We start from the raw sequence: 18,099 nt of genomic DNA, 5'->3' as shown, positions 1-18,099 counted from the left end.
GGGGCTTACTTCCGAGGATGAGAAAAAGCCACTGCTGACGGTGTTAGCCGCGGACGCACAGGACACACCAGCGGCCAGATGGCAGCACAGGACACTTCGGCCGTCAGAGGCTTCGGAGAAAGGGGGGCTTGGTTTCAACCAGCGCCCAACACTCGGCAACTGTGCGAAGCCTCGGCGTCACCCATCTACCTCAACAGGTTAGAATCCAACACACGGCCCAACTCGCTGGTGGCTGTGAACTCGAGGGCAGTTCACAGCGTACACACTCCGTAGGGGGGCCCACGGCGAGTGCTCAGTCTCAGAGCTGCTGGCAGGACGGCGCCGGTGTTAGACACGTTCGGCCTGGACAGACACGGCCAAGGACAGCACACGCCCAAGACAAGCCGCCGTCAGAGAGACTGTCCCAGGACAGTCCAGACGGGGGACCGCTCGACAAAGACGTCAATCCGACGGCGTGGGGTATTTTCAAAGAACCGAAGAAGATGGCGTCTGAAGAAGTTGGAGAATAGCTCACCAAATAGAGAATATCGACAGAGAAATTTATTTTATATATGTTTATTGATGTCAGAGAGGAAGGGAGAGAGAGAGAGAGAGAGACAGAAACATCACTGATGAGAGAGAAGCATGGATCGGCTGCCTCCTGCACGCCCTCTACTGGGGATCGAGCCTGCAACCTGGGCCTGTGACCTTGACCAGAATTGAACCCGGGACCCTTCAGTCCACAGGTCGGGACCCTTCTACCCAGATTAGAGCTCAATAGAGAAATTTAAACCGAGATTATTTTTAAATATAAATTCTGGAGTTGAAATGTAGAGTTAAGTGAAGCGAAAAATGCACCAGAGGCTCTAACCGGTTTGGCTCAGTGGATAGAGCGTCGGCCTGCAGACTGAAGGGTCCCGGGTTCGATTCCGGTCAAGGGCATGTACCTTGGTTGCGGGCACATCCCCGGTGGGGGGTGTGCAGGAGGCAGCTGATCGATGTTTCTCTCTCATCGATGTTTCTGGCTCTCTATCCCTCTCCCTTCCTCTCTGTAAAAAATCAATAAAATATATTTTAAAAAAAAAAGAAAGAAAAATGCACCAGAGGAGCTGAAAAGCGGATTCCGGCTGAGAAATAAAGAACCAGTGACCCAGGCCCAGTCCGGGGGACGGAACAGAAAAGGAATGAAGAACAGTGAACAGAGTCTTTGCCAGCATTAACATAATGGGACCCCAGAGGGAGGAACATTAACAAACGGGCAGATAAGCTACTTGAAGCAGTAATGGCTGAAAACTTCACGCGTGTGATTTAAAACACACACACACCTACACATGCAAGAAGCTCAATGACTCCAGATGGAATAAACGGAAAGAAATCAATAGTTAACAGTCACAGACAGATTATAATCCAACTGTTTAAAGACAAACAACAAAAATCCCCCAAGCCGAAGGAAAGCAGTCCCTTCCCTCGTCTGGAGAAGGGATCCCCGTCACGTTAACAGCCGACGGCTTGTCAGGATCCACAGCGGCCAGATGGCAGCAGAAGGGGACTGTCAAAGCTGTGAAGTAACACCGTCAATCGCCAATTTCGTATCCAGTACAACTGTCCTTCGAGATGCCGGAGAAACGAGGACATTCCCAGATGAACCAAGCACCTGCTCGGACGGCAAAGCCACGTTCACTCTATCCCGCTACGGGCTGCACGCGTCCCCGGGGGCAGCGGGCGGCTCAGACGCCGCTAGACACGTCTGTCCTTGACCCGCGCGGGGGTTGCAGACTCACCTGGCGGGACTTCGCTGAGCCGTGCGTGCATGTCTGTGCACGCTTCTCTAGGAGTGTCTTATGTCACACAGTTAAAGGAAGAACAACAGGTTTCCTTTCTGTCCACAGACAAGATCACTATTTCGTATTTATTACCTTAATGTCCCAGACAGAAGTAACGTCAGGGGCCAGACACCCGGTGAAATAACTGCCCTCTCTCTCTCCTGGGCCTTCGTTCCGCTCTCCCTTCTGCGTGGGGTACTCTCACCCCGTGACCCCTGCCCGTCCCTACGCTCCCTGCTCGCCACTGCCAGCCCTGCCCACCGCCCCGAGCCGTCCCTGTGCCTGTCCCAGGGGAACATGTAAACACTCGGAAGTGCAGGAACCATGTCAGCACCTTCTCGGTGTTGGCAGCAGCCATGAGCACAGCACTGAAGAAGTTGGAGAATATCTCACCAAAGAGAGAATAGCGACAGAGAGGAAGGGAGAGGGAGAGAGAGAGAGAGAAACATCAACGATGAGAGAGAAACATGGATCGGCTGCCTCCTGCGCGCCCTCGGAAGCCGAGCCGAGGCTGAGCGGGTGCTGGTGGTGGAAATCCGTGAAGGACGGTCCCTAACAAGCACCCAGGAAGTCCCGGCGAGCGCATCGCAGCGGAGCCCACGCCCAGGGCTCCCCACAGCCGCTAGCGGGCCAGCATTTTAAACACGATCCGCAGCCACGCGCCCAGAGCGCCAGGTACAAGGATCCGAGAAGGCGGGAAAGGGGGGCGATGGAGGAAAGGCTGCGTCGCTCTGGAACATCACTGCTTTACTGAATGAGTGTTTTAGGAGATTCACAGAGACAACCCTACAGCTCACACCCTGGCTCCGGGACGGGGTTCAGACCCCTTTTCTCAAGAGCGGTGCCAACCCCAGCGAGAGACCTTCCTTCCACCGCGCCCCCAGCCGCGGGCTCCGGCTCACCCACCCCGTCCCCGCGCCCCGCAGCTGTGGGAGCCGCGCCGGCTGGTCACCTCGTCTCCCACCGCCTTCGTTTCCGTCGGGACCCAGAGGTGACCCCACCCCGGCGGGCGCGGGCAGCGGGGGAAGGACCCGCTCCAGGTCCCACGGGCAGCGCCCACAAACCTGGAAGAGGAAGGCGTCGCCCAGGGAGTTGCTGAGGCAGAAGACGAAGTCCTTCTTGGGGTGCTCGGGCACGGCCTGCACGATGCTGTTCTCCACCCACACGGCGTGCTTGGGGACGCTGCCCGGCTCGATGCCCGACCGGCCGTCGCTCTCGTAGAACAGGAGCGTGCACCCTGCGGACAGGGGGGGGACAGGGCGGGCGTGGGTGCCGGTGCCGGGTCGCCGGCGGGACCCTGCGCGAGACCCAGGGAGGCGGGGAAGGCCGAGGCTGTGCGGCAGAGGCGGGTGGGCCCCGCGGGAGGCCAAGGTCCGCATCGCAGCTTCCCGGCCCACACGGGACCCTGCGCACAGCCTCGGGGTCTTCCCGACGCTTCGTTCCGCTTCAGACTATTTCACACGCGTATCCTCGGGGGGACACTGGGGCCTGAGGGCTCCTCGGCCCCTGGTGACGGCGAACGCATGTCCACAGCACCGTGGCCAGCACGTGGCCCGCACCGCGCAGGGACGGGCAGTCCGTGGTCCCACCGGAGACCCTGCCCCGAGCGTCACGGGAAACGCACCCAGGACCGTGGTGGCGGGTTCCTGGGCCAGGCCCTCGGGGAGCACACGTGCTGTGCCGGCTTCAGGACCGGAGGCAGGGGAGGAGGGAGAGGGCTGGAGTCTCAGGTCTTTTCTACCCGCTGAGCGGGCGTGGGGGTGGGGGGTGAGGGGGTGAGGGGGTGCTGCGGGCGTCCCGTGGGCAGGGACGGGGATGTGGTTAACCGTCCGCAATGCCTGGGACAGACCCACAGCCAAGGACTGTCCGGAGACCGCCCGGCGGCCCTGCTGCGAGCCGGCTCCCCGTCCCCTTCGGGACGACCCTGCAGGCGAGCAGCAGACACAGCAGAAACGAGGGGGCAGTCCTGGCCACAGGCTGAGCCCAGGGCAAGAAGCTGAGGCTCAGGAACGCTGGGCCCACCAGCCCTGGGGTGCACACGCTGACCACCCCCTGGTCTCCCCAACCGCTGTGTTTACAGCTTTCCACCTTGGTTTACAATCAGCCGTGACAGGAGGCGGTTGAAACAGGCTTTTACTCCATTACCTCCTTGTTCCAATGTCGAGACTAGCGTGAGGCACTTTAAACAATAAAATAAAATAAAAATAAAAAGACGAGGGTGAGGCCGAGTCCTGAGCCCGCACACGCCCTGGTGACAGGCGGCGCCTGCGTCTCCCCTGAGCGTCATCTGTGAGCTGCTCCCTGTGAGGGAGACGCTCCCGAGACTCATTCTAAGTGAAATCTCTTTTCAAGTTAACTAGAGGCCCGGTGCACGCAATTCCTGCACGGGGGGGTGGGGGGGGTGACCCTCAGCCCAGCCTGCACCCTCTCCAACCTGGGACCCCTGGTAGGATGGGGCCTAAACGGGCAGTCGGACATCCCTCTCACAATCCAGGACTGCTGGCTCCCAACTGCTCACCTGCCTGCCTTCCTGATTGCCCCTAACCGCTTCTGCCTGCCAGCCTGATCACCCCCTAACCACTTTCCTGCCAGCCTGATTGATGCCTAACTGCTCCCCTGCCAGCCTGATTGCCCCTAACTGCCCTCCCCTGCCGTCCTGGTCACCCCTAACTGCCCTCCCCTGCCGTCCTGGTCACCCCTAACTGCTCTCCCCTGCAGGCCTGGGTCCCCAACTGCCCTCCCCTGAAGGCCTGGTCCCCCCAACTGCCCTCCCCTGCAGGCCTGGTCCCTCCCAACTGCCCTCCCCTGCTGGCCATCTTGTGTCCACATGGGGGCAGCCATCTTGTGTGTTGGAGTGACAGTCAATTTGCATATTTCTCTTTAATCAGATAGGATTCTTCTGCCTAAAGTGAAAGAATCTTCGGGGAAATCTCTATCCCCACCCCCTCAAGGTGCTCTGCGTTTTAACTCCGTGCTGAAGGGCTGCTGAGCGACGCGGGACAGTCAAGGAGGCCGCACACACAGGAACCGGGGAGGAAGCAGCGAAGGGCTCGGTGGCTCTGCGCCCCGGGGCCTGGGTTCCCACGGCCCGTGTCCCTTGGAGCTGGGTCACCTCGAGCGGAAGGCTCCCTCCTCTCGGGGCTGGTGAGCTGCGCCCCGCACGCCGCCCCGGCTTCCTTACCCCTCATTCCCGCCAGCACCCCCGAAGGCGAACCGCCCTCCCCCACGCCCACGTGGAAGAGGAAGCCCCTGGCGTGGCTCCCCGACACGGCTGCTCCCGGCTGACTGTGAGGGTCGGCGGGAAGCTTCCGTGAGCCCAACCTCAGGGCCCGTCACGGGCCGAATGCCAGCCCCCGAGGCCCTGTGTTGAGTCCTCCCCCAGGACGGCTGGGTCTGAACCAGGAGCAGGGACTCTAAGAGGTAACTGCGGCGAAGTGAGGCCACGTGGGGGTCCCCACGCAGTACAACAGCTGCCCTGTGAGGAGGGGACGCTGGACCCAGACGGACGTGGGGCCGGCCCCGTGGAGACCCTGCAGGGAGGGGTGCCTGCAGGGCCAGGGGCGGCCTCAGGGGAAACCGGCCTGCTGCCCTGGCCCTTGGACCTCCAGACCCAGGAGTGTGAGAACCTCACCCCCGGGGCGTGGTGTTCCGTTCCAGCAACGCTAACACGGCCCCCCGCCCACCCCCCCAAACTCGGAGCTTCAGCAGGGATGGGCACAGCCCCGAAAGGACCTCAGGTGACCAACGGGGGAGAGGGGGCAGGTGTTCCGTTCCAGCAACGCTAACACGGCCCCCCGCCCACCCCCCCAAACTCGGAGCTTCAGCAGGGATGGGCACAGCCCCGAAAGGACCTCAGGTGACCAACGGGGGAGAAGGGGCAGAGTCCCCCGACCAGGCTGTTAAAAACTCAGCACCAATGAACAAAACCTACCATGGCCAGCCAGCGGGGCTCCGTGGCTGAGCGTCGACCTAGGAACCAGGAGGTCACGGTTCGATTCCCAGCCAGGGCACAGGCCCGGGTTGCGGGCTCCATCCCCAGTGTGGGGCGTGCAGGAGGCAGCCGATCCACGCTTCCCTCTCATCGTGGATGTTTCTCTCTCTCTCTCTTCCTCTCCCTTCCTCTCTGAAATCAATAAAAATGGGGTTTTTTTTAATAAAAAAGAATACAACCGATGATAAGTCGTCTGAAAGAGCACAAGGCCGCCGTGTGCAGGTGTGGGCAGCGGGGGGGGGGGGGGGGGGGGGGAAGGGGCCGGAGGAGGAGGAGGAGAGGGCCTTCCCCTTCTTCTCGGCCAGAGCGGATGGCATGACCCAAGCCCCTTGGGACGTGACCCTGTGGCGCCTCCAAATCAGGGCACGGGGGTCGCTCTCCGAAGGGAAAGCGGACAGAACGTTCCCCAAGTTCAACACCCCTGGGGCATGTGTGCTCAACGCTTCGTATGCACTCTGCGTGTACCACGACAGGGTATTTCATTTAGCACAGCAGACAGAATTCCAAGCGTCACGTCAACATTTCATGCCGTTTCCCACAGAAAACACTACGGCTGCCGGGATCCCGCTTTTTGTGCCAACGTCGACCCCCTAAGGCAGACGCTGAGCGTGAGACCAGGATGGGAGGAGATGTTCCAGGAAGCGGAGCCGCGGGAGTCAGAGGGCTGGCCGTGGCGGGGAAGGTGGCATCCGCCCCACAACTGTGACCCGCAGCCCGGGAGCCTCCGTGGGACGGCTGTGTGCTCCAGGGCGTCCCCCCCGCCGCCCCCCCGGGACTGAGGCTGCCATACCAGCCTCCCTTGCAGCTAGGCCTGACTCATTCCAGTGGAAGCAAGACCGATGTGGGCCGCTTCCGAGCAGCGCCCTCCCTTCCCCATTTTTCCACTGGAATGTGGACCTGCTGGCGGGCCAGCTTGACCACACCGACGACGTGACAATGTTCTAGGAACAGCTGAGCCACAAGACAAAAGGAGGCCGGGCCCCTGGTGAGTCACAGGATTGCCACACCGGCTGGGGGGGTTCTGACGCTGGGAGCGGGGGAGGGACAGAGTTCTGTGTTGCTTAAGACATGGTCCCTGTGGGTCACCGGGACGTGTGGCAAGACCGATTGTCTCATTAACGTGCTCCCTTCCTGTTTTCCCAGCCTCGGAGCAACAGCTGACCCAGGAGCAATGGGCCACCCAGACCCTACGTGGCTGTGGCTCTGGGACTGGCTGTTCCCACACCAACCGCAGCTGGTGGAGCCGTGTCACCTGGTCTAGCGTGTGCAGCGCACAGGTGAGCCCAGGTTTCTTCTCCTGGTTTGTCCTCTGCACCTCCCGACCCACCTAGACCAGCCCCCTTGCACCAGCCCCGTCCCAAACTCACTACGAAAGGTCCCGGGGGGCCTTGCCCGTGCTGCTCGCCGCAGGACAGAGCTCACGACGTGTCACAGTGTCTGTGCTGCCGAGCCCGAGCTGACACCTGTGCACACGCTCAACAACGCACGCAGAACGACAACATCCAAGTACGGTGGTAACTAGCGAGGACACGGGGACACACACCACACCGGCACGTGTCAACGGGTCTGCACGCGCTCACGTACACGCTCCGTGTGACTCTGAAACGGTGACTTTCACCAACACGTGGTGGCCTAGGCGACCTGAGCACGAGGTTGAAACCCTGTGAGATGAACAATACTCTATGCTGTTTGCACCTCAAAAACGACCATTCCAGAAGATTCACGCTCGTGACTTTCCCTCTCAGACACGGGAGGCACTTGGCGAACCAGCACGATAAAAGAATAATCCGTTAGGCGCATCCCCCCCCCAGACCGTCATGAGACCAGCTGCCTGCGGGGGGCGCCTGGCTAAACTGTAAAAATAAGGACACAGAGCAGCAGGGGCAGGAGGGACACTGAGTTTGGTGAAGAAAGACGACCAGGTGCCCGTGGTCACCAGCCTGTGAGAACACCAAAGTGTGTCAGGGGCCCTCGCCGGTTTGGCTCCGTGGATAGAGCGTTGGGCCTACGGACTGAAGGGTCCCGGGTTTGATTCTGGTCAAGGGCACGTGCCTGGGTTGCAGGCTCGATCCCCAGTGGGGGCATGCAGGAGGGAGTTGATCAATGATATCTCTCTCATCATTGATGTCTCTCTCTCTCTCTCTCTCTCTCTCTCTCTCTCTCTCTCTCTCCCTCTCTCTCCCCTCTCTCCCTTCCTCTCTGAAATCAATAAAAATAGGCTTGAAAAAAAAAGTGCATCAGTGCCTGCCAGCGTGCTCAGTGGCTGAGCCTCCATCTGCGAACCAGGAGGTCAGGCACCTGGGTTGCTGGCTCCATCCCCACCCAGTGGGGGGCGTGCAGGAGGCAGCCCATCCATGATTCTCTCTCATCATGGATGTTTCTCTCTCTCCCTTCCTCTCTGAAATCAAGATATATATATATATATATATATATATATATATATATAAAGTGCGTCAGAAGTTAGATGTCATATTAAGTACAGGAAGCACAATGCAACGATGTGTAAGCCAGTGGCTACACCATCCTCTGCGCAGGCACAGGCGCAGGCGCAGTGGAGCGCACGTGGAGTGGGTGGAGCGGGGAGCTCCATGGGGGCACCTGGGGGCATGCGCCCCACAGCGGGGGGCGGGGCGGGGGGGGGGGGGCCGGCTCACCTTTGAGGGACGCCCAGTAGTGCTTCCAGCGCCTGCGCGCCGCGGGCTCCACCTTCCTGCTCTTCTTGTGCACCAGGAAGTTCTTGACGGCCAGCGCGCCCGCCTTGCGCACCGTGCCCCGCGCGGCCGCCCGCAGCGCGTCGTCGGAGCGGCCGGGCGAGCTGGGGGCGCCGCTGGAGCGCTCGTCGCTGTGCGCGGAGCCCGCGTCCTCGGGGCTCTCCCGGCTGGCGCTCAGCTCCAGCTCCCGGCGGAAGTTCTCGTAGACGCCCTGGCGCGCCGCGTCCCCCGCGCTGCTGCTGCCGCTGTCGCTGCCCACGAAGGCGCGGCCGGGCGGCGGCGAGTAGCTGGAGTGCGTGGCGTTGGAGCGCCGGGACAGCAGGTCCGGGTCGGTGGCGGCCCCTTCGATCCCGCTGTCCGCGAACTCGCTGCCCTCGCCCGCGTTGACATCCTTGGGGGCCGAGAGGGAGGAAGAGAAGGGGTGCATCAGGCGAGAGGTCACAGCACCTCCTGCAGGCCGGCCGGCGGCGCGGCTGCGGGACCACAGGGCACCTGCCTCCCAGCCTGACCTGCATCCCCCACCCCTGGACCCCCCCTCCATCCTGGACACCCCATCCCTGTACCCCCTCCACCCCTGGATTCCCTCCACCCCCGGACCCCGCGCCACCCCTGACCCTTCCCAGCCCTGCACCCCCTCCACCCCTTCAACCCTACTCCACCCCCGGACCCTTCCCACCCCCGGACCCTCCACCCCTTGAACCCCACTCCACCCCTGGACCCTCCACCCCTTGAACCCCACTCCATCCCCGGACCCTCCACCCCTTGAACCCCACTCCATCCCTGGACCCTCCACCCCTTGAACCCCACTCCACCCCTGGACCCTCCACCCCTTGAACCCCACTCCACCTCTAGACCCTTCCCACCCCCGGACCCTCCACCCCTTGAACCCCACTCCACCTCTGGACCCTTCCCACCCCCGGGCCCTCCAGCCCTGGGCCTTGCAAACCCACCCTGGGCAGAGTGCCCGGGCGCATAATCAAGCCGCCCCGGGACCAGCAGCGTGAACCACCTCCAGTGAGCAGCGCCGCGGAGAGCTGTCCCTCGGGCTCAGGTCATGAACTAACGGCCCAGCCAGCTGCATTCAGGAGGGGGAGGCTGCCCCCCACCAGCCGGCTCAGCGCCTCCCCTCAGCACCTCACCCTCCTGCTGCGGAGCGAGTCGCTGGCGTCGGGGTTACAACGATAAAGTGGGAACAGCTGAGGGCGCTTCTTAAAGGGAAGGCCCGGGAGGAGGGAGGCCCTTTCCCGGTGCGGTGGCTAAAAAGGCGGCCAGTCCCCTCCTAGCAGCCACTCACCCCGCAGGGGCCCAGGTCCCCGCGCGGGCCCGTCCTCATGCCCCCCTGGCTTCGCTCTGACAGCCAGCCCCGCACGGCACCGAGCTGACCAGCCCGTGGGCCCGGCTCCCGCAGGCTCTCAGGTTCCCTCCCCTTGCCGCGCGGGTGCTGGGGCCTGGCAGGCTCCTCACCGCCAGGGCGAGGCCCGGCTGGGGCACCCGCCAGGACGCTGGGCTATCGATTCCCAGATCCAGCCCATTCGGAACTGGCAGAGCAGTGCCCGGCCGGGGAACCTTCCTTCACAGGCAGGTCCGCTCGGACGCGGCGTCTGAGCTGCTCTCTTGCTCTCGGCTTCAGTCAGCTCCACAAACCATCACTGAACAGTGGCCGCACCGGGGGGTGGGGGGGCCAGGCCCCAGCGCCCTCGGCCAGACCAGCTCCAGGCCGGGGCCTCTCTCGCAGGCAGGGGACGGGAGCGGGGGTGACAGAGAAGGCAGCGAAGGAAGGTAAGGTTTGGGGGCTGAACCAGGGTTCGAGCCTTCGGCCCCATAACTAGTTCACTGTGGTTTGAAAGTATAAAAGCTGAGCCCTAACCGGTTTGGCTCAGTGGCTAGAGCGTCGGCCTGCGGACTGAGGGGTCCCAGGTTCGATTCCGGTCAAGGGCATGTACCTTGGTGGCGGGCACATCCCCAGTGGGGGGTGTGCAGGAGGCAGCTGATCGATGTTTCTCTCTCATCGATGTTTCTAACTCTCTATCCCTCTCCCTTCCTCTCTGTAAAAAAATCAATAAAATATATTTTTTTTTAAAAAGGAAGAAAGTATAAAAGCTGAACTGCCTTAAAAACGAATGCTCTGGGCTCCACTGGGAGGCAACAGGGCGGACTGAACCAAGCCACAAGCTGACCCTGTCCTGCGCGAGGCCCCGACGGGCAGGGCCCACACCTCTGCCACCCCGTCAGCCCCTCCGCTGGCACCTCGGGCTTCACCCTCACCGTGAACAGGCCCGAGGGGAGCAGCAAGGAGATGGCACCGCCACCCGGCCAACAAGGCCCAGACGCGAAACCCACGTGCCCGCGTCCACTCACGGGACGCAGTGTGACGGCCTGAGCCAGCGAGTGGACGGGGGGTGGGGGGGGGCGCGTGGGGAGGAGCCGGTCACGGGGTGCACGTTCCAGCTCCCAGATGGGGTTCTGATGTACAGCACGGTGCCTGACTGTAGATAACACACTGCGTTTACACTTGAAATCTAAGAGCGCAGATCCAAAAATACGGTACCGTAGCCCGGCCGGCGTGGCCCTGTGGCTGAGCGTCAACCTATGAACCAGGAGGTCCGGTTCAATTCCTGGCCAAGGGCACAGGCCCGGGTTGCAGGCTCCATCCCCAGTGTGGGGCGTGCGGGAGGCAGCTGATCCATGATTCTCTCTCACCACTGATGCTTCTCTCTCTCTCTCTCTCCCTCTCCCTTCCTCTCTGAAATCAATAAAATGTATATTTTTAAACATGGTATTTGTGCGGGGGAATGGGTATGTTAACTAACTTGACTGTAGTAATCACTTCACCATTTACACGTATTAAATCATACGTCCTCAAAACACACACCAGTATGGGAAGGTGGGGAAAGCGACCTGGCAGTGGAAAAACCTGCCACCGTGGCCTCAGCCGGTGCTCCAGGTTAACGGGGCGGGGGCCGGAGCCCTCTCCACGACCCACACCTGTTACCGGAGAAGACCGGCAGTCCTCGAGGTGAAGGCCGTAACAGGAAGCGGGTAAGACAGCGACCGAGGACCAGCTACGTTTCCAAAGGACTCGCACGGCCGAGGGGGACAAGGACAGCGTGGGGGCAGCTCGGACGAGACGGTGGCTGCGGTCCCGCCTTCCCCGTGTCCCGCGGCCTGACCCCCGCGGACGGCCAGGAAGCACCCAGGTGCGGTGGGGACAGACCCCCTACCCACAGTCTCCTTCGGCCCCTCTCCCCCGACCCCCGCCGATCCAGGACAGTAAGCGGGACCATCACTGACTCTCGGGGTAACCGTGACGAGTGGGGAATGTGACTGAGTTTCCCCCCAACGTCTGGGTGCGTTCTCAGGCCGCTCAGTCCTGTTCTCTGGGAGAAGTGAACCCTGAAACGCAGGCCTCAGACGCTTCTCAGGCTCAGACGGGAGAGGACGGCTGTGCCGGGAGCCAGCTTCGGGACCGAGGAGGGGGGTCCAGCCCCGCGGGGGTCCCAGCGCTCCGGTCGGGAAGGCAGCTGGGAAGCCACCCCCTGCTCCCCGCCTCCTCCACGTCCTAAGGCGGCCCATCGCGCCGCGGCAGGGCGTCCCACCTGACTCTGTCTGAATAGTCCACCTCCCGTCTCCCCCTTTGCCACAGCGCCCCTCCTGGGGTCCCCACAAAGGCTGAGCGACTGTTGTCTCAAACCTGATGTGGGGGTGGGGGCGGGGGGCGGGGGGGAGATGGAAGGAGGAGAGGGAAACAGACGGAGACCAGACGGGCACCCGCCAAGGCCACGGCTTAGGAGGCGTGTCCTCCAGCTGCTGTTCCCCGCTTTCCTGACGCCCCGAGGCCCCCGGGACCTGAGAGTAAAGGCCCCGACACACTCACCTCCTGGTCAGACCCGAACATCTGACCATGCCCCCCGGCGCGTGACCTCGCAGTGACCCGCGCGTGCGGCTCTGGGACGGTCGCTGCGCTGCGGAGAGGCGGCCCCTCCGGGTGAGAGGCCCAGGGACCCGCTGGGCGTGGCGCCCGGGGACTCGCCCCCACCCCCGGCCGAGTGACTCCACCCCGTCCCCCACGTGGCGGGGCAGGCCCACGGGACACATCTTCCCACGCATATGTCACCCAGCCTGTTGGGAAGGAAGTGCCGGCTGCCTGGACCCAGCCCTGTGGCTCAGAAGCTGGGTGCGCCCCGAATTCCCAGAGGCCTGCGGGGGCCTGGCGGGCAATAGTGATGGCCGGGCAGGCTCTGCTCAGCACCGGGGGCCGGCGAGCGCCCCCCCGAGAAAGACGGGTTCCTGAGTCTCAGGTCCCCGAGCTGCTCTGATGTGGAAAGACACCTCTGCCCGCCCACGGAGGCTGCAACCCGGACACCCATGCACTCAGGCCAGGCGCCCCCCCCTACCCCCCCGCCCCCCCCCCCCCACCCCAGGCTCTGACAGCTCAGCCCACAGACAGCACCCGCCACATTCCTGGCGCCATCTTCCCCGGGACCCCGCCTCCACCGCCTGGGTCCCAGGCCTTCATGCCCTGAAGCCGACTCGCCACGCTCAGAGCCTCCGAGACCGCCCCCCCCCCCCCCCCGCGCCTCCCAGCGCCGGACTGCAGACGCCACCCTGGGCAGAGGCCCAGGAGCCTGAGCCGGCCCGCAGGGGCACAAAGCACAAGGCACGTTCCCTCCTCTGTGATCCTAGAACCGTGGTCGGCAAACTGCGGCTCGCGAGCCACATGGGCTCTTTGGCCCCTGGAGTGTGGCTCTTCCACAAAATACCACGGCCTGGGCGAGTCTATGTTGAAGAAGTGGCGCTGGAAGAAGTTTAAGTTTAAAAAATTTGGCTCTCCAAAGAAATGTCCATCGTTGTCCTGTTGATATTTGGCTCTGCGGACTGATGAGTTTGCCGACCGCTGGGCTATAATATTGACCCAAATCCTGAGTTTCCATCCAGGGTCAGAGATCGAGGAAATGGAGAGACCCAGCCTACGCGGAAAAGTGACCCCCAACAGGGCGCGTGACCCGGTCCCCGATTTCCTGCAAAGGCGCCAGGTCACCCCCCGTGTCAGAAACACTGGGAGAGGCTTCCGGTTATCAACAGGGTCACGGGGTACAGAGGCCCTCGGTCCCGCTCCCCCGGACACCTCCTCCCAGCCAGGCTGGAAGCCGCTGACCCGTTTCCGTCCGAGGGGCACCTTCTGTGGGACAACACGAGTGCCAGGGCAGCCCGGGCACCCAGCAGCTGCCGGCTAGAGTTTCCCTCCACTGTGGCTGCGCAGTGAGCTCCGGCACGAGTGGACGGGGAGGCCATTGGAAGCCGCTCCCCTGCCTTGGGGCCCAGCACGACCGGGGCTGACGGCACGCGTCAGGTCCAGGCCGCTTCGGGGCGGGGGGGGGGGGGGTGGACTTACAAAGACAGCCAGCCCCCTGCACAGCGCAGGTGGGAACTGGAGAAATGGATTTTCCCTTCCTTACCATTTTCTTTTCTTTTATCCTCAGCTAAGGATGTTTTTTTGCCCCACTGATTTTCAGACAGCGTGGGAAGGAGGGAGGAGTAGGGGAGAGAGAAACATCAACTGGTTGCCTCCCACACATGCCTCCAAGCGGGGCCAGGGATCACACCTGCAACCGAGGTACATGACCTTGACCGGAATCGAACCCACGACCCTTTGGTCCGAGGGCCAACGCTCTTAACCGTGGAGCCAAACCGGCCAGGGCCCGATTTTCTTATTAATGTTCTTTTCTCTCGTTTCCTTTACTGTGAAGATCAGGGGTCCTCAAACTTTTTAAACAGGGGGCCAGTTCACTGTCCCTCAGACCGTGGGAGGGCCCGACTATAGTTTAAATAAAAACTAGGAACAAATTCCTATGCGCACTGCGGGCCCGGGACGCATCGGCTGCTAAGCAGGACAGGCAGCGGCCCCCGGCAGGCCGGATCCATGTCCTCGGCGGGCCGCATGTGGCCCGCGGGCTGTAGTTTGAGGACGCCTGGTCTAATAACAGGCTAAGCGACCATTACAGCGGAACCACCAGAACGACCGGTCGCTATGACGTGCACTGACCACCAGGGGGCAGACGCTCAACGCAGGAGCTGCCCCCTGGTGGTCAGTGCGCCCCCACAGGGGGAGCGCCGCTCGGCCAGAAGCTGGGCTCACGGCTGGCGAGTGCCTCTCCCGCCTTCGCTAAGGAGCAGCGAGCAGGCGAGCAGTAAGCAGCGAGGGGTCCTGGACTGCAAGAGGGCACAGGCCGGGCTGAGGGGACCCCCAGGGGACCCCCCCCACTACCCCCCGTGCACGCATTTCATGCACCAGGCCCCTAGTACAGTTTATAATACATATGACATGCAAAGCAGGCGTGGACGGACTATTCTGGTCGCTGGTGATGCGTTCCTTCAGCAGTTACGCTTCGGGGGGTCAGAGTTATACATGGATTTCCGCCTGAGCCGGGGGCTGCCCCCCAACACCCTGTTGTGTCCAAGGGTCACTGCAGGAGGGACAGGTGTTCTGTTTGAACAACAGGTGACACAATTCCCAAAAGGTGATTAGCCTCAATTAGCCGACCAGAATAGTCCGTCGACGCCTGCTTTGCATGTCATATGTATTATAAACTGTACTAGGGGCCTGGTGCATTAATTAGCCTCGATGTCCGAGGGCCCTGGCCCAGCTCCGGAACCAACTGGCCGCGGTGCTTATAATCCAGACACTCCCTGTGGGACACGGATCTAATTTGCCTGATGAACCCAGCTTCGCGCTACACACCTGCATGGGAGAGCTAAATACAGTGAAGGAGCAAGCCCTCCGGGGGGCGGGGGGCGGGGGGAGGTGCGGGGCCCGGTAAATTCTAAAGGTGCTTCCTCTGGTCTCCCATCTCCTCACCCCAAGATGTAAGTAGCCCCTCCCACATACATGCACACGTGTGCACACACGTGCAGATGGCCCTTGGTTCCCAGTGTCCCCTCCTTGGCGTGGCCAGTGCACTCTCCCTTGGCCCTCTCAGCACAGGGAGCATCCATTCTAGGCCCGTGACTCTGAGCCGGTCTGTGCCTCCGCGCCCTCCTCTGCATAACGGGCCGAAGACCGGCATCTGCTCTGAGACACTTTGCAAGACGCCGTGAAACCGAGTTAACCCGGCAAGGTCCCCAGAACCGCGCCGAGCACACGCACCTGCTCGGATGTCACCTGTCATTTCTGCGGTTCCACCCTGAGAGCAGTGCCCACGGAGGCGCTGCCCCGCCTGCTCCCGCGGCCGCGCTGACCTGAAGGAACGCTGGCTCCTGGGGACGACGGAGGCTGGGAGAGCTACAAGGTCCCCGGTGACTGTCGTCGTCACGGACCAGCTCAGCAGACTCGGGAAGGGGCGATGTGCCCAGTGTCAAGTAGCGAGCCCTGGGCACCGGGACCCACGGGGCCATTCCCGTCGGCTGCCCCCACGGAAGGCTTTGGTCCTGTCTCTGCCCAACTGCCCGGGGTGCCCTTCGCACTTGGACTTCTCAAGTCTGTAAGCGCCACCTCGGGGCCTCCTTCCACCGGCCCTGCCCACGTGGCCTCGCTCCGTGAGCGTCCCTGAGCCCTGGCGCTGTCTCCCTCCTGCTGCCAACACCACGCCCTTCTTCTCAACGATTCCCCGCGGGAGGGACTCCAAGTTCTCGTCACAACCCCGGGAACCGAGGGCCCAGCGCGGCCAGAGACGAGCCAGGCGTTGGTGGCGCCCGGGGCAGCCTGCCCTGTGTCCACGGAGACCCGCCCACGGAAGCTGCCTCAGGTCCCAGGCTAAGCGGTCACTCCCTGCAGATCACACCGGCTGACTAGGAGACAACGGCATGCACCGGCACACACGCACACACACACATGCACACGCACACACACACACACACACATGCGCTCCAACACACGGAACTAAATCCTCAGCACTTACTGTGGGGCAGACACCGTATGTCGCTTTTGACAGCCTCAAAGCGAACGCCAGTGCCTCTCCTTTCCCTAACACGGGACCAGGGAGACGGTCCAGGAAAGGCAGTTGTTGGATAAAAAAAAAAAAAATTATTTCAGATAAAAATTAAGTCTCCCAGGCAGAGGCCACGCTCTGGGGCCAGCTGTCTGCGGGGTCGCGGTCCTGGGCGCGGCTGCTGGCGTCACCCGGGCAGCGGGACCTTGTGTCTGTGACTCAGGCGCCGAGGAGGTCCCGGGGTCAGGAACTTGACCCAACAGGAAAGACAAAGAAGGAATTCTTTCCGAGGAAGCGTCCTCCTGAAACGCGGGCTGGGCACACGGCGGCTCCAGGAGCTGGCGCTGGGAGAACGCGCCAGCTCGGACGGGGGCGTGGGAGGCGACCGTGGGGTGCAGGCGCTGGGGTTCGTTTCGAGTCATTCGAGATCCTCACTCATCGCACGCAGTCGGCGCGGGGGGAAAAAAAACTCCCGCTCGGTTTCCAGGCTCCAGTAAGGCCTCCTGGCTCGCCTCCCACCTGGTCCCAATGGCGCTGTCGGGGCCGCCTCTCACGGAGGGCACCCGAGACGGGGCTACCTGCCCAAGGTTGCGGGGAGACGGGAGACGGGGGGGGGGGGGGGGAGGCAGCTGCCAACGACCTCAGGACTCTGTACGCTGCACCTGGCGTTCCCTGGAGCTGCTCAGGGCGACCTGAGACCAATCAGGGGCCCGCCCTCCCTCCCCCCTCCTTCTCTCTCTCCCTCCCCCCTCCCTTCTGTTTCAGAGGGTGACATGCCAGAGAATGGACATGTCCTCCGACAACCACCCACGAGGGCTCTCGGGGATGCGGCCTCTGCCCCCCTCGGGGTTGCCCGGGCCGAAGGCTCACACCCCATCAGCAGGATGTGGGGGACGCAGGGGTCCCGCCGTGCCCAGAGCTGGGACACAGAGAGAGGGAGCTGGGACACAGCGGCAACCTGCTCAGATCTCCCGGCGAATGTGCTGACTGGCACTGCCAGGGAAAGGGGAGCTCCTTGCCCAGTCTGCAGCGTGCGCCCTCCCCTAAACCCGCCTCTGACCCGGTCCCGCTGCGCCAACCTGGCCACGTCCTCAGCGCAGAGCCTGCAGGGCCTCGCGGGGCCCTCCGATCTCCCTGGCTCACCTGGCTCGCCTGTCACACTGGTGGGCAGGACCCGCAGTCTATGCTGGGACCCCCACCACCATCCACCTCCCCATTAGGCTGACACCTCCTTTCAGAGAGAACGTCACCTCCAAACGCCCGTCTGACCCAGCCTGGACCCCGGTCAGAGGGCACCCGCTGCCCTCCCGCGGACCTCGCTGCAGCTGCTGGTCACCCTGGGGCCTGACCCTCCTTCCCAGGAAGACGGGCGTGTGGATTTCTGACCGGAAGCCGCCCCTGCAAACCTCCAGCCCGCCCTCCACACAGGCCCGGGCTCGGGGGCTCTGCCACGGGACCAGAGAGGTTAGCATCCTCAGGTCCTCATCATCAAACAGGTGCCCTCGCCAGCAAGATGCTGGGCCTTTCCTACTGTTTTCACACCAGCTCCTCTCGGGCCGCCCCAGGCAGGCAAAGAGCATCGCCCCACCCTTTCGGAGAAGGCAGGGCCCCGCAGTCCCACAGCTAGCTGGCGGCGTCCAAACGGGCACCCTCCGGGCCATCCCTTCCGT

The 18,099-nt window shown here is 62.7% G+C and overlaps 1 protein-coding gene across 1 annotated transcript in view; it reads right to left on the bottom strand.

Annotated features, from left to right (window-relative positions):
* Window positions 1-18,099, bottom strand: part of TIAM1 (TIAM Rac1 associated GEF 1) — a 219,849-nt gene that overhangs the window by 59,226 nt on the left and 142,524 nt on the right. Inside the window, 2 exon segments of the mRNA XM_080654731.1 lie at window positions 2,867-3,039; window positions 8,448-8,895. Coding sequence (XP_080510857.1) covers window positions 2,867-3,039; window positions 8,448-8,895 — 621 coding nt within the window.

This window comes from Plecotus auritus (assembly GCF_963455305.1).
Source record: "Plecotus auritus genome assembly, chromosome: 2".
NCBI lineage: Eukaryota > Metazoa > Chordata > Mammalia > Chiroptera > Vespertilionidae > Plecotus > Plecotus auritus.
Note: the sequence above shows the minus strand (reverse complement) of the source record. Positions and strands in the feature narration are given on the sequence as shown.